The following is a 15,035-nucleotide window of genomic DNA, read 5'->3' on the forward strand; positions in this document are numbered from 1 at the left end:
CTGCGATCCCTCTGAGAGCCGCATCCATCTCGCCCTCCAGAGGCTCCGCCAGCGGCCACCCGCAGACCGGCGCTCCAGACGCCTACTGGCCACTTCCAGCTCAGACGCCATCCTCAGCAGCACGGAAGAGCCAGGCTTGAGAGCACGGCTTTGTAGGGCAGAGCACGTCACCCCTCCGAGTCTCTGCTTCCTTATTTGTAAGCGAGAGATAAGAGCGCCCTCAGAGGTGGCTGGGAGACATAACCGGGGCTCCAGCCTGCAGATTTGCAAACCTCTGTGTCTCCCCTCACATGACTGTCCTCTGTCCAAGAAGCCCACGTCCCCATAGAAGCCATGACGAGTGGTGTCAAGTTAGGGGAAACGTGGACCTGGTGAGCCATGCACGTGACCTCAGGACGATGCACACCAGGGCACACGTGACAGCATCCGGTTCAGGCGGTGACGCGGAACAGGCAGAGTTAACAACACAGCACACCTGCTCCAGAGGGTGGGCGTGAGGACCAAGAACAGAAACACCGCGTTGCAGGCCTGTCGGGGCAGCGCAGCCAACGTGGGGCTGTCTGGCTGGGGCGGGGATGCTGTTGAAACAAAGCACGGCCGGCAGGGCCGTTTAAACAGTTATGGCCAACACGTCTCCTCTACCAGCTCTGCTCCCAGGACGCAAGTCCTTGCTGTTTTATGTTAATGTGACGAGAACTCGAAGTTTAGGCGTTTCAGGTGCAATGTCATTTAAACGAGAGAAAGCGACCGCTCGGAAGTGTGCAGACTCCCTTTTTAAGGAGTTTTGAGCACAGCTGCCCCTCGCCTGTTCCTGTGTTCTGGTTTCTCGCTCAATCCAGGGTGCAAAGCCAGACCCTCAGAACCGGGTGCGGTGGCCTGCAGGCTAGGCTGCCATGCCCCCGCCCCCCGTCCCGCACGGCCCTGAGATATTAAAACGCGAAGGGGCATCAGGAAACTATGTAAAAGAGAGTGAACGCACTGCTTACCTTCTGCCCTCTCGTCTGGTCCCAGGCGCTGACGTCTGTGTCCTTAGCAGAGTGTTTTCCACATACCAAGTACTGATGGCGGTTTGACCAGACCTTGGTGGGTGGTGTCCAGCCCCAGCTGCATGTTAGAAAGACCTGGGATTTTTTGAAAGATGCTGATGTCCAGATGTCTCCCCAGAGCCCCTCACATCAGATTCCCCAGGGCTGGGACCTGGACGTCTGGAGTTTTTCCAGGTTGCTGCCCGACTCCAGCATGTCTTGGGGCTGAGAAGACTTGCTCTAGCATCTGCTCTCTGCCCTGATCTTCCGCGGGGCGTCCAGGGTCTGAGGATAAACAGGAGGACGTGGCTGGTTCTTCAGGACCCTCATCTTAAGTCAGATCCTCCCCTCCCCTTTCTTGTCTGTGTTAGATTCCTGGGGCTGCTGTAGCAAAGTACCGCAGATGGGGTGGTTTAAACAACAGGAATTTCTTTCCTCTGAGTTCTGGAGGCTGGAAGTCCACGATAAAGGTGTGGGTAGGGCTGGTTCCTCCTGAGGCTACGAGGGAGAATCTGTCCCAGGCTCTCCCCCAACTTCTGGGGGTTTGTTAACAATCTTTGTCACTCCTTGGCTTGTAGAACATCACCTTGAGCTCTGCCTTCATCTTCACCTGGTGTCTCCCTGCGTGTCTCTGTTCAAATTTCCCATTTTTATAAGGACAGTAGTCATACTGGATTAGCACCTGTCCTAATGACCTCACTATAACTTAATTGCCTCTTTAGTGACCGTATCTCTAAACAAGGTCATGTTCTGAGGTGCTGGGGTTAGGACCCCAACGTAAGAATGTTGGAGGGACACAATCCAACCCATGACACCGCCCCTGCTCACACCTCAGACCTTGGCTCCAGACCCCAGACTGAATTTCAGCACAGGGACACGTATGAAATGGGCTTTGCAGATGGAGCCTTCCAGGGGAGATCCTCTTTCTGTCGGGCTTCCACATCCCTAGGTCTGCAGCTGGCCTGGGGGATGGACTGGTCTGTTCCCCTCTCCACACTTCCATCCCCTGCCCCCTGCCCCGGGGAGATGGGGGTGGGGTGTGGCATTAGGGTCCAGGTTAACGGAATAGATCCATCAGACCTTCCTTCCTCTCCTCTGTTCCAATGTGACAGCCCCCCATTCACGTGCTATTTGGGGGCTCCAAGCTTAACCCAAAGCAGGTACCTAGAGATCAGAAATACCTCCTAGGTCCCCCTGATCTGAGGTAACCTGGTCAGGCTGGGAGGCCCCGGGACTTGCGATATGCTGGGACACTGACCGCTGGGCATCACTGCATCTGCCCCTGGGACTGGCCAGAGTCCAGAGTCAAGCCCCGTGGGTGGTGGTGACCCCTGCCGCAACACACCCTACCCGGTGGTTTTTTGAGATACGCTGCATCCTACAGGGATTTGAACTGCTCCGGGAACAGACCTTTCTGGCCCAAGGAGAAGCCCGTTGAGCCTAAAGCCACTGACACTTTTATACTCACCCTTCTGCTTCATCCCTTTCCAGCCTTCCTCAGCCCCCCTGTACACCGCCTCCCAGCTTTAGATAATGGTAGAAAATGTCCGAATGAGTCTTCGCAATAGGTTGGTTGTATCCAAAGAGCAAATGAAAAACAAATCTTTTGGACAGCTTTGACCAAATTAAATTCGGCCCATTCCTTGGAGCTTTGAGCTTCTGCGTTCTGCTGCTTAACCCAGGCAGAGCAAGTAGGACACGCATCTTTTTTTTCTTCATTGTTAATTGGAAAATTTCTTTTTTAAAAAAATTTTTATGGGAGTACAGTTGCTTTACAATGTTGTGTTAGTTTCTACTGTACAGCAAAATGAATCAGCTATACATATATATATATGTATATCCCCTCGGACATGCATCCTTAAGGTCAGGTCCAGTAAATGGCCTCTTAAAGTCACGGGCCTGCTGTTTTTCCCGAGGTAAGTGCTGCTTATGCAAAGGTCTGTGGACAAGGCTGGGTCAGATTCCACAACTGTCCTTACATTTCATGTAGAAAAGCAAAGTGATGCCTTCCAGCCTCCCGTTTGGATAAACCAGGATGGTTTCTGCATATGTCATAAGTGTTGAAGTATTCTTTGGATCTGTCATGAAAAGAATGAATTGCCAAATTAGCTATAAAGCTCCTTATTGAGATGGTCAGGCCATTCTTCTTTCAAAGTCATTAACGCCTACATGCACATGGTCATGGGTTTCACAGCCTGGCTGGAAGGGCCCCCTGATCCCCCTGGGCCTTGTTCATAGGATGTGAAACTAGTTTCTGAAAATGGAAGCAGGTTAGTGGGCTCTGGCCATTGATATGTTAGCTGGCATTTAACCTTTAAGGAGCCATTGCTGTGGAAATCACTGCTGCTGCTAATTTTTTTTCTATTTCATATTCCACCACTTGACGTCATATACAGATAGGTCAAAGCAAACAAAATGGAGGGTTTTAGGTCTAAAGTGATCAAGTAACAGACATTTCACGTGACTTAGCCTGATATACACGTGCTGGATCTGGAGTTGTAAAAGATCTTCCTCCCCAGAAGAATAAATGTTATTTAAATTTCCTAAGGAAGTGAATACCGTATTCTCAGGGTCCTGAATTTGGTTTCAATAGCACGAGCATCCTGGGGCACAAAGCACTGCTCTGCCGTCTATACGCCTTCTTATGATGGGGAGTGGGTAAGGCCAGGGGAATCTCTAAAAGTCAGGGATCCAGATGCCTGCCTGGGAATGGGTTCCAAGTGACAGACCTGCTCACTGTGCCTTGGAAGCACCTGTGCTGTGCTCAGGCCAGACCCAGCTGCCTTTCTTGTGCCGACAGAGAGGCGTGCTGCAGTCACAGGCTGCCTTGTATTAGAGTCGCTGGAGGGACCCGCCTTCCTTCCTTTCCTCCTGGACGCGTCGCCCACCCGGCTTTTCACCGGCAGCCCCCCCTGACCCCGTGCCTTGCTCTTGCAGGAGGGATTTTAAGGAAGGGCGCGAAGCTGTTCTTCCGCCGGCGGCACCAGCAGAAAGACCCCGGCCTGAGCCAGTCCCACAACGACCTCGTGTTCCTGCAGCAGCCGGCAGGGCCGCGGAGGAAAGGGGCGACGCTGGCCCGGATCCTGAACAAGAAGCTGCTCTCCAGACACCGGGGCCAGAGCACCGCAAACAGCGCCCCGCTGGACCCCTGCCCGTAGGCCGGCGCGCCCCTCCTTCCCCGCGATGCTGCAGACGTGGACCCTCCGCCGAAACCACCCGCCAGGACGCAGCCAGAGGGTCCGTGAGTTGTGGACGGCCTCCCTGTCCCCAGTCTAGCTGGGTTTTTTCCAACAATTTCATCTTTTAAAGGGGAAAGAAAAAACTCAACAATCTGAGTCTCCAGCCAGGAGGTTTCCCCCGGAGAGAACCTACAAAGCCCAATTTGCCACCAGAAGCCACGACACCCGACGGCTTCACGGCGTGGGCGGTGCTCACGTCTAAGAGTTGAAGTTAAACGGGAGAAGGATATTTACCACTGTGAACTGTGGAACTTACTATAAGGGGCTGTGGACGGGCAGGTGAGGCGGACAGGCTTTGCCCTCCACGCTCTAACTTTGGTCCGTGCCTGGACCACATCACAGAGAGGAGGGCCCCACTGTGTCGTCACTGTGAACGGAATGGATGGGTCACCTCTCCTAATTGGCTGCTCAGAATAAAAAGTGCAGGCGGCCCTGAGTACTGAAAGGTGGGACGCAGGCAAACAGAAATTACCATGGGAATGGAAACACTGACAAACGTAGGAAGACATTTGCCTTTGGTATTAGCCATATAACTTGAAAAATTATGCAAATACTAAATATATCCTATGCATATTATGCTGAACACTTTTCTAAGTTTGCTTTGAGCCTATTTGCGAGTGGGAGATAGATAAATCCTTATGTGGTTTTTATATTTTTCTCTATAGCATCAGAGCTGTAATAATACCAACAGAGCAGCCAACACATGGAATGTTTCTCTCCCGTCCGGCCTCCTTGTTCACAGAAAAGCCAAAAGATGAAGTTAGGAGCAATAAGCCACAGCTAGAGGGACATGGGCACCACACATATATGGTTTTTCTTCAGTCCAAGGTTGGTTTGCCAAATATTGCCCATAGCCGAAACAAAGTACTTTTAGGGCAAAAGAGGAAATTATGTCTCAGGTGTGAGTCTTAGGAATGGAAGTTTAATAACAAATGAGCCAAATGTGCATCACATTTCTTCTATGAGCTCTTCAGAATTCTGCTGTGTTTAGCAACTCTTGGGATGCCCTTGTTTTGATTCCCAGTGGAAAAAACAGTTAGTTCAGCACATGATGTTAATATCCCTACGTGTCTTCCAAACCACTTTCCTCATCTGTACGCCGTTACCCTGGGGTTCATTCACAATTTTCACATTGTCCACTCCTTCTCGATGAAACACTTTTAGGAGACATGCTTATTAAAAAGCACTTGTTATCAGGGTGAAAGGTTTTGAGTAAGATTCATTTTCCTCCAATAAGATTTAAAGGCTATAATGAAAACTTGGCCTCTGTCACAGACGTGAAATTGGGTGAGTTCCTTCCTATAGCTGCTCTTGTGAATCCTTAAACATATATTTCAGGAGCAAGAGAGCCATGGATGAGCAAAAACCTTTATAAAAATCAAAATTATAGAATTTTTTCCTTTCCTTTTTTTTTGAGAGAGAGATTAGAAAACTACATTAAGGATTTTATTATAAAATGCACATTTAAAATTCTTAGGTATCCCAAGAATTATCAAGTAACTGTAAAATGACTTTTTCAGCATAGTTTGCTTTTAAAGATTATACTCCAATTGTAATCACTGTAAATTAGCACCTGGTATTCCAAAATATAGTACGTTTCTACCAAGTTAGTCCCCATAGGCTAGTAATCTCTACTAGTCTTTTTGGAACCGATAGTCTCGTTAATGTTCTGTTCTACTTGAAGGATTACTGTTCTCTCTCATGTGGTCGACAGAACCTGTGACATTCCAGAATTAATTCTAAGAGGATATTGTGTGTTGAATTTCAGGCACTGATCAGAAGTAGTTAGTACAATTTGTTTTTGATTTGGAAATTCAGATGGACTCGATTTATTCAAGTGTGAAGGTGTCAAGAGTTTTAGATTCAACTTTCTCGCTCTAAAAAAAAGTCTTAGCCATTCCCATTCCTGAATGACCCCATGAGTGTTCTGTTCACTGCTTCATACCTTTACCCGGGGCTGTGCTTTCTCAGCTTCCTCGTGACTTGAAACCTCTTCAGGGTCCTGGGAATGTGTTGGGTGGGCTGCGTCCACCCCGTGTATGAGAAGCACGTGGATTAACACGAGGGGGACAGTGTTGCTGGGGAGATGCATGTTTCTTGGTGTCTGTTGGATGCACGTCAAGAACCCTGTACATTTGAGTCAATCCCAGAGCTCACCCTCCAGACACACACACATAGTCACTGTCAAATGGCTTTTTCTGAAGTTACGGAGGACACTAACGTAGCAGGGAATAGGATGAGAAAAAAGAAGCGCAGGGTCAGGGTAGCACCATGAGAACAGGGGCTGTATCGATACTGTGAATGTTTCCTTTCCAAGCTGTTTATCCAGATCTGTTTTTTAATGGTGTAGGATATTTATGTCAAAGTAAATGTCATTAAGGCCAAACATCAATCTAGATTATACACCAAATGCAAGACCTACTCATTTGTAAGTCACCTTATTCCCTTACCTTTTCCACATGCTGGAGTGTTTTGAGGGCTTTTGTTTTTGTTTTGTCTTGATGAAATCTTTGCAGAGTGGTGTTTTGAAAGCAGTTTCTCGCGAGCACTAATGTTAATGTGCGTCTGTATGTCTGGAACCAGCTGGTCACGTTGGTTTTAATGAGCTGTCAACGCTTCTCTTGGATTTGTTCAAGGACGAGCCTGTGTTCCTTGCAGAGGAATGAAACGGACCTTTAGGTGTACGTGTATGTTTTCATGTAGCATCAACAGAAGTACCCATCTCATCGTTCCAGCTGAAAACCTGCTGTGAGGAAGAAGGTTTAGACCGAGCACTTTATTTAAATCAGGTCTCAAGTTTAAGTTCACAAGTGGCCCTCGATTCCTGGAGAGGGCTACCTGGCCTGCCGCTGCCAACCAGTCACAAGCTGGGTGCTTGACCAGGTGTTTGATTGTTTCACTGGCCACTCCTATAGAAGAATATTGCAGATTTGCTTCTTGAACAGAAAGGGAAAGATTAATTTACGCTGCTGCCACTCAATTCAGATGTTTTCTGAGTAACCATCTTGGCTCTCTTGAAACCTAAGAGTGTAGGTTGGTGGATGTTCGAAGTCAGAACATTTAACTCCATCAGATGAAAAACAGGTCTCAGCGCCGGCCTAGACCCTGACGCCAGGCCCTGCCTCTGCTGCTCCAAACCTGCGAAGGCATGATGACCAAAGCAAGCGGCACAGGGACGCCAGCACTGCTTATCCTGCGAAGCAAACTCAGCTTACACCTCTCTGGTTCCTTTTTTTTGCGGCGGGGGGGGGGGGGGGGGGGGCATTCTTACCTTCTGGATGAGGAGGCATTTGAAATACAACAAACTGCCCCATTCACCCAGCTGCCAGCTGGTCAGTGATGTGCCGTTTATAATTTAGGCTTGTAGCTTTTTTTTCCCCCAATATCATATCAAAGCGACATTTTTTTTTTTTTTAAAGAAGAAAATAAGAGGTTTTCCAGGTATGTGGAGAGGTTTGGCTTGATGACCAAGTGTGGTGATGACTTTACCCGACAATGATTGTATCCCTGGGAAGCACTTTAAAAACAGACTGCAGTCCCGCGCCAGGCCTGTGCAGTCGGGTTCATGCGGGGAAGGTGTGGCTGGAACACGAACGGTCTTTGAAGGAAATAAACGTGCCCATGCAACACTAAACATGGAGTCGTTTTTGCTGAGTCCTGCGCTGTCCCCAAAGTCCAGCGGCTTCTCTGAGGCTCCGGAATCCTGGTCTTTCTTTTGTCAGGCGCCACCCTGGTCAGCTGGCTAAACGAGGAGCCATCCTCCTAACATTCTTCTTAGGTGATTTGTAAGTCACTTAGCAGCCGCTTTAGGCCTGGGGCGAAAATCATTTACTAGACCGTCCATGTCTGCCGTGAACTTTCGGGTTCTGGCGAATTGTAGGTGCTGCCAGTCAGGGTCTGCTTGGCCTGGGTCCCCCAGTGGCCACGTGACCCTGTGTGATCCCCAGGGACCTTATGAGGAGTGCCGTCCCCTTGGGGCGTGAAGCCTTTATCCATCCATCGCCCCCGTTGTCATCGCCCCATCCCAGCAGTCGCCCGAGGGTGGGTGCACAGTGGACACCTGCACGGGGTCAGAGGGGCATATGCCAGGTGGGGCTCTGGGGTGGCTGGCATCCAGGCTGGCGTGGGCTCCTCCACGGTTACTGGGTGGGGCCGGGGCAGGGGCCGGGAGGGGTGCACAGTGTCCTGCACCGGCCCTGCAGGCCTCACGTCTCTCCTGGTCATCAGCTTCCCCGTTGCCATCAGTTTCACCCCCCTGCTCTGCCCAAGCACCCGGCACTTAGAAAACTGGTACCCACCCCAGCCCCTCACCTGTCCCCCCACCCTTCCTCGCAGCTGCCCTGACCCTGCCTGTCCTTTCAGGTGTGGAGTGGTCACTTGAGGGCTGAGACTGACGCACAGCTCTGCATTTCAGAGGAACAGTCTGCCCATGCGAAGCCCCAGTGTTAGCGGGGCTCAGACTCCAGATTCTCTGCTCTGGACGTGGCAGGTGGCGATGGTGCTGCGTCTGGTTTGGGATTAAGGTATCCTGGGGCCTGGGACGGAACTGCTGCTTCCTGTGTGGCCGGTGGTCCACTCTGCACTGACACCCTAGGAATCTGGATGGACTTGCTGGATGGCCGGCTTTCCCAGCCTGACCTCCTGCCGGTCACCTGCAGGTGCACACTGCTCTTGCCAATCCTCTCTGTACAGCCCAAATGTATCCACTTCAACCACCTTTGGTCATTCTGGGATGCACACCCCTCGGCCCCAGGGTACACTTCTCCCTATTCTTCCGATCTAACCAGACACAAGCCCCGCCTTCTGCATGAAGTGCTCGGCCACCTCGGATGCCCCAGGACACTTCCATCGGCATCCTTCAGTCCCTGTCGCTTGGCCCCATCTCACTCTCTCCTAGACTTGCACCCCAGCAAGAATGTAGGTGCCCGCATCCCCTGGGTTTAGGATGGTGCCCACTTAGAGCAATGATGGACATCAGCAGACAGCTTTATATAAACTCAAATAGGAAGTCTGCTTACACCCATCCTACCCTACTCACCAGGGCCCAGGGTCAGCGGACAGAGCCAGACATGGAGGGGCGGCACGTGACAAAAAACGTGCTGCTCTTGACCTCGGTCACTTCCTACAATTATAGGGTGCTGTGTGTACATATCAATAAATCGTTTATTAAAAGAAAATGCAGCTCGCTCACCACAGAGGGCTGGCCACCAGGATGAAGGACCTTGCACAGTGCCCGCCCTCAAGAGAAAGCTGCCAGGCCAGACCCCCTGAAGCACCAACTTTCACCATTGTCCACTGCTCACCTTGGCTCTGTAACCATGACTGTCCATAATGCAAATTGCCAAGCTGTGCCCTGCATGTGCCAGGCATTCAAAACTATTCATTATATTGATGTCATCAATATTTATAAAGTTGGATGCTTGCTTAGATGCCTTGGGTTACTTGGCATTTTAGAGAAATGCCAGGAGAGAAAGACTCGACAGCACAGTGATTATAGCCAATACTAACTGAGCACTTACTACGTGCCAGGAATTTTGCAAAGTGTTTAACAGATACTGACTCCTATACTCTTTGAAGCAACCCCATGAGTTATGATCTATCTCTGCTCTACAGATTAGGAAACTGAGGCGGAGGGAGGTTAAGTAACTTGCCCAAGATCACACAGCTGATAAGTGGCAGAACCAGAATTTGAAGCCAAGCTGTCTGGCTGGAGAATCCATGTTCATGACCACAAGTCTCTACTACCTTGTGTCAACTGGAGAGACCAAGGACTTGTGGCCTTATGTAGTCTCTCCTGAACTTTAATGCTCCCTGTTGTGGGTGAGAATGATGGAAAGTGAGATGCACTGCTTTGCACATAGTAGGAATGAGATTATTTGCTGATTACTTCTCTCTTTATCTGGATGGGAAGAATTAGCCAGATTGAAAGTAGAACCTAAAGGTGGTGTAAAGAAGTGAAGCTTAGGATATGTACATCCATAATGTCCCCTAGCAAAGGAGTTTTATATCTAAATTAACAAAAAACCAGAGCTGATGAGACAAGTTAGTTGGAAAGTACACGTGTCAGGCAGGCCAATGTCAGGACTGAGAGCATGACACCCAATCTGGGGCCACACGGTAAACTGATGACATCTTAACGTCATAGCTAGTCTCTGTTCAGGAAGGAAAATCCACTGACAATAAGGGAGGTTCTTCCCTGTTTATGTTCTTTTTTTTAATTTTCCCAATTTATTTTTAAAAATTCCAAACCTACAGAATAACCTACATATCCTTCACCTAGATTCCCCAGTTTTGCTGCATTTGCTCTATCCAGCATCTATAGGTCAATCGATCAATTATTGTTTGAGGACATCATGTTTCACCCTAAATTCTTCAGAAGACTTTTTCTAAGAACACAGGCATCTTCATGTCATAATTCAATGCAATGATCATGTCTGGGAAATCTAACATTAACGTTTAAAAATTTCAATTTAACATCAATGCAATACTATTATCTAGTATCACAGTCTATATTCACATTTCCCCGACTGCCTCCACGACATCCTTTATAGGTGGTTTTCCTTTTTTTCTGCCTGGAATTCAGTGAAGTCCTGTTGCATTAGTTGTTAACAATGAGAATTTGACACTTTCAGCAACAAACCATTTTTTTTTAAATTTTAGAATTTTGGCTACAAATCTGCCTTAAAAGGAATTATTTCCATCCCTCACAGACAGAATATGATGAACAAGCTGATTTCTTTTGAAGATGCAATGACCTTGGGGAATGTGGACCCAGCCTTGGGCTGCATGCATTGCTATGAGAAATGGCTTTAGGGGGGGCTGAAGTCTTGTCTGCTTTTCCACTCTTGCTCTGTCCCGACACTTTTTTCTATAAACGACCTGCTTTTGTGCCTATATGCCAGTAGATACTTAGTGTGCAGAGACCAGAGAACCAGCCATCTGGGATGAGAATTGTGAGTGATGTCACCAGAGGGGTGGGTGTGTAAGTGGGGGCAGCACATTAGCTGTCGTGGTCAGTTTGGGGCTCTTGGGAGTTGGGGTGCATTTGGGCAAAGACCTGAATGATGGGGAGATGGTGGTGGAGAACCTGGGAATGTGTTCCAAGATAGTGGGAATGAGTGCAGATCTTGGGAATGTGTTGGAGGAACAGAAGCCTGGCGGCGGGCTAGGACTTCACCACTGGAGGGGGGGGGCACTAGCAGGGTGGAGGTGAGGGGACACAGGTGAGGTGATCTAGGTGTAGGAGGCTGTGGTGCACACCTACCGTGAGTGCCACTGGGAAGCCACTGCAGAACATCAAGCATTGGGGGGGGGGGTGGCGAAATGAGCCCCGGCAGCACTCCACACTCTGCAGGCTCCCTCCCCACTCCCTGAGGATGTGCCCTGTTGATCACAGGGCACTTAAGATCAACCTCGGAACTTCCCTGGCGGTCCAGTGGTTAGGACCCCACGCTTTCACTGCCGAGGGTGCAGGTTCAATCCCTGGTCAGGGAACTAAGGTCCCACAAGCCAAAAAGATCAACCTCTAACACAGACCAATTCATACAAGTGAGTCTGGCTGAAGGATAAATTCCTGCAGGTGGGACTGCTGGGCTAAAGGCTATGTGCATCTAGAATTTCTGTGGATATTAACAAATGGCCCGGATGGAGGTTGTACCCGTTAAATCTCCCACCCAGAAAGGATGAGAACATTTGTTTTTCCACAGTCTCTCCAAAATCATGCTATTCAACTTTGAAAATTCTTTGCTAATGTAATTGATAAAAACGATCTCACTGTGATTTTGCTTACATACATAGTTGCAACAATATAGTTGACTAGCACCTCCTATGCTTAGGAGCCATTGCATGTTCTGTGCACCGTTCATAGACTGTTCATTTTTCTGTTGGGTTCTTTATCGTTTTCTTAATGGTCCTTAAGAGCTTTACATATATGAGGGGAACGAGCCCTTTCTAATATCAATTTCAAATCATTTCCCTCACTTCAGCCCCTCTCTTTGACTTTGTTAACGAAGGTTTTTGCCAGGCAGAAATTAACAAGATAGCTTACATCTCTGATTATGAGAGGGCCAGGACTAGATAAGCCATCCCTCTGGTCCCTTCTATTTCTAATACTTTGTGACTGGTGGGGGTCAGGAGGCCACACCAGTCCCCAAGCTTGGGGTGGAGGGAGGGGCAGAAACACTCAGTGCCAGGGAGCTCTCTCGCCTCAATTTCGCAGCCTGGGTCCGTGCGCAAACTTTGCACAGAGCAGTGTGGGGTAGTGGTTACGGCGGGGACTTCGGGGACTCACAGGGCCTGGATTGAAATGCCCCGCTCTCCGCTCACCAGCGAGCTGCTCTGATTCATGAAATTGGGGGGCAGAGCAAGGGCTTCCAAGTGTTCACTGAGTGGACAGAAAGATGACCAAGAATGGCAGCAGTCCATGGGCTAGATCCAGAAATCATTACGCTTGGGCAGCAAATCTTAGAACTGTTTTAAAGAAAAGTTCGACCCCCGCTCTCACCTAACCCTCCCAGCCCCCTCCAGGGAATTCAGGCTCGACGGAGCCATCAGAAGAAAGGTACTGGGTGTGGGTAGGGGGCCTGCGCGAGCTGCCAGCGCAAAGCTGCCTGGGGTGGCGGGACCCGGCTGCGCCACCGGCTAAGGGGCCGCGCGTGGCCGCCTGACGCTCCCTCCAGTCTCGGGGAGAGGGCAGCCGGAACCCGCCCGGCTTCTCCCCGCCGATCCGGATCCACGCCGCTCGCTCACCGCGCGCCCCGTCCACGCCTCGCCACTGCCCTGTACACCCCGCCCATGCCCTGCCACAGTCCTGTCTACACCGCTCCGGCTCCCCCTCGTCCACGCGGTCCGCGTCCACCGCAGCCGCTCCCGCTCCGCTGGTCTGTGCCACCTTCTCCTCCGTCCACACGACCCGCGCCCTGCTGCTCGCTGGTCCATGCCGCCCGCTCCACCGTTCCTCGTCCACACTGCCCGCCTCTGCGCCCAGGCCGTCCGCTCCGCGTTCACGCCGCCCACTCCCAGGCTCTCCCGTCCACGCTGCCCGCTCGCCTGCTCCCCAGGCCAGGCCGCCCACCCCCGGTCCAGGCCGCCAGCTCCCCAACTCTCCCGTCCAGGCCGTCCGCTCCCACGCTCTCGCGTCCACGCCGCCCGCGCCCCGGGAGAACTACAACTCCCACAATGCCCCGCCACCGCCCCCCGGCTTCCGGTGCTGCGTAGTTTCCGGAGCGGATCGCAACCCGGAGTCCGGATCCGATCCCGCTCTGCACATTCCAAAGGCAGGTAAAGCCCGGGCCCCGCGCCCACCGCCCGCCCCCGCACGCGCCGCCCCGGCCCGGCCCGGCCCGCCGCCCCCGCGCGCCCCCGCCCGGCCCGCCGCCCCCGGCCCCGCCCGGCCCGCCGCCCGCCCCGGTCCAGCCGCCATGCCGCCTGTTCTTTGTTACATTCGCCGGCTGCGGGCACCGTGGGCGATCGGAGTCAAAACCCGGCTGGATTTCCCGGAGCCGCTCCGGGATCGCCCTGCGCGCCGCCAGCCCGCCCGCCGCCGGCCCCGCCGCGGGCCCCGCCGCCCGCTCCCCCCGGCCCGCCCGCTCGGGGCGCGGGGCCGGGGCCGCGCTCGCCCGTGGGCGCGGCGCTGGGGGTCCTCCGCCCCCGGCCCCCGGCCCGCGGTCCCGCCCCCGGGCGCCCTCGTCGCCGATGGTGCCTCGTGATGTCACTCTCCCCCGTCCTGGGCCCAGCCCCCGGGGGCGAATGGGGAGGGTCCCTGGACCCCCCGCTCCTGCGGTTAGCAAGGCAGACCCCACGATTCGGGCGACGGGTTGTCCAGCCTCCCCCCGCCGCCGCCCCGCGCACCCTGCATCCTGTTTGTGTAAACCCTTGGGTGGCAGAGGCAAGGTAGTGAAATCCGTGGACAGGTGACATGTGCCCGCCCTCGGGGTGGGTGGCTGTGCTGGGAAACGGCGCGCTGGCCCCGCCCTGGCGCGGACAGGTGGACCAGCCGGCCATGTGGCCTCTGGCGAGGGCATGGGTATTCGCGATGAAGGTCAGCTTTGAGAAGACAAGTGAAAACGCATTATGGAAATATCCACCGTGCTGATAGCTATAGTTGTTATGTGTTTATCTCTATTAAGCTCTTAAGGTAGTAGATGAGATTTTTTTTTTCCCCACAGAAGCTCAGCAATTGCCCCCCTACCCCACCAACGGTAGATTAAAATGGTAGAAACAAGTGTGTGATCAGAGACACGTGCACCCGTGTACATATTTAAGCGGCCAACCCACAAAAACCACGTTTGCTTAAGCCACTCTCATAGAATCTGGACTCACCAGATAAATTTGGAGAAACCCAGCTTGGTTCCTGGACGTATTTTTAAGGACGAAAAGTAAATGAGCAAGTGGTTTTGTGACAGATCTTCAAAGGCAACAGTGAGAACTCTCCCTGGAGAGTGTAATGATGTAGACACTTTGTTTTTATAAGTTAGTCTCCCCCCCTCCACCACCACCCCCAGTACACACACAGCACCACCATATTTTGTTTCAAACCTGGACATTTTCACATTTTCCACATTTTCATGGCTCCACTCTGCTTCTCTGGATTTCCTTGACATCACTGCCTTATGGTGAATGGTTAAGAAATAGGACTATAGTTTGAATTTTGAAAGGGAAAGATAGTAAGATTTATCCTGTATAAAGTTTTTTTCTCCTATATCTTTGATTCATATTTTTGCAAAAAAGGTGCCCACAAAGAATACAATATGTTCGATTTTGTAAGCAGAAG

At 51.5% G+C, this 15,035-nt stretch overlaps 2 protein-coding genes across 11 annotated transcripts in view; both read left to right on the top strand.

Moving 5' to 3' along the window:
* The window catches only part of C2CD2 (C2 calcium dependent domain containing 2), a 61,231-nt gene extending 53,333 nt beyond the window's left edge, over window positions 1-7,898 (top strand). For 4 of the 5 annotated variants that reach the window (XM_082392410.1, XM_082392409.1, XM_082392408.1 and 1 more), the window contains one exon: window positions 3,963-7,898. In XM_082392410.1, coding sequence (XP_082248536.1) covers window positions 3,963-4,183 — 221 coding nt within the window. In that variant the 3' untranslated portion in view covers window positions 4,184-7,898. The remainder of the gene's footprint in view (window positions 1-3,962) is intronic. The other variant, XM_082392413.1, reaches the window with a different exon arrangement.
* Window positions 7,899-13,480: 5,582 nt separating this feature from the next.
* Window positions 13,481-15,035, top strand: part of PRDM15 (PR/SET domain 15) — a 58,784-nt gene continuing 57,229 nt past the window's right edge. For 5 of the 6 annotated variants that reach the window (XM_082392890.1, XM_082392895.1, XM_082392893.1 and 2 more), the window contains exon 1: window positions 13,481-13,539. The gene's annotated coding sequence lies outside the window, so the exon portion shown is untranslated. Of the gene's footprint in view, window positions 13,544-15,035 lie in introns of all 6 variants that reach the window. The other variant, XM_082392891.1, reaches the window with a different exon arrangement.

Source organism: Balaenoptera borealis (assembly GCF_965194805.1).
Source record: "Balaenoptera borealis genome assembly, chromosome: 5".
Taxonomy (NCBI): Eukaryota; Metazoa; Chordata; class Mammalia; order Artiodactyla; family Balaenopteridae; genus Balaenoptera; species Balaenoptera borealis.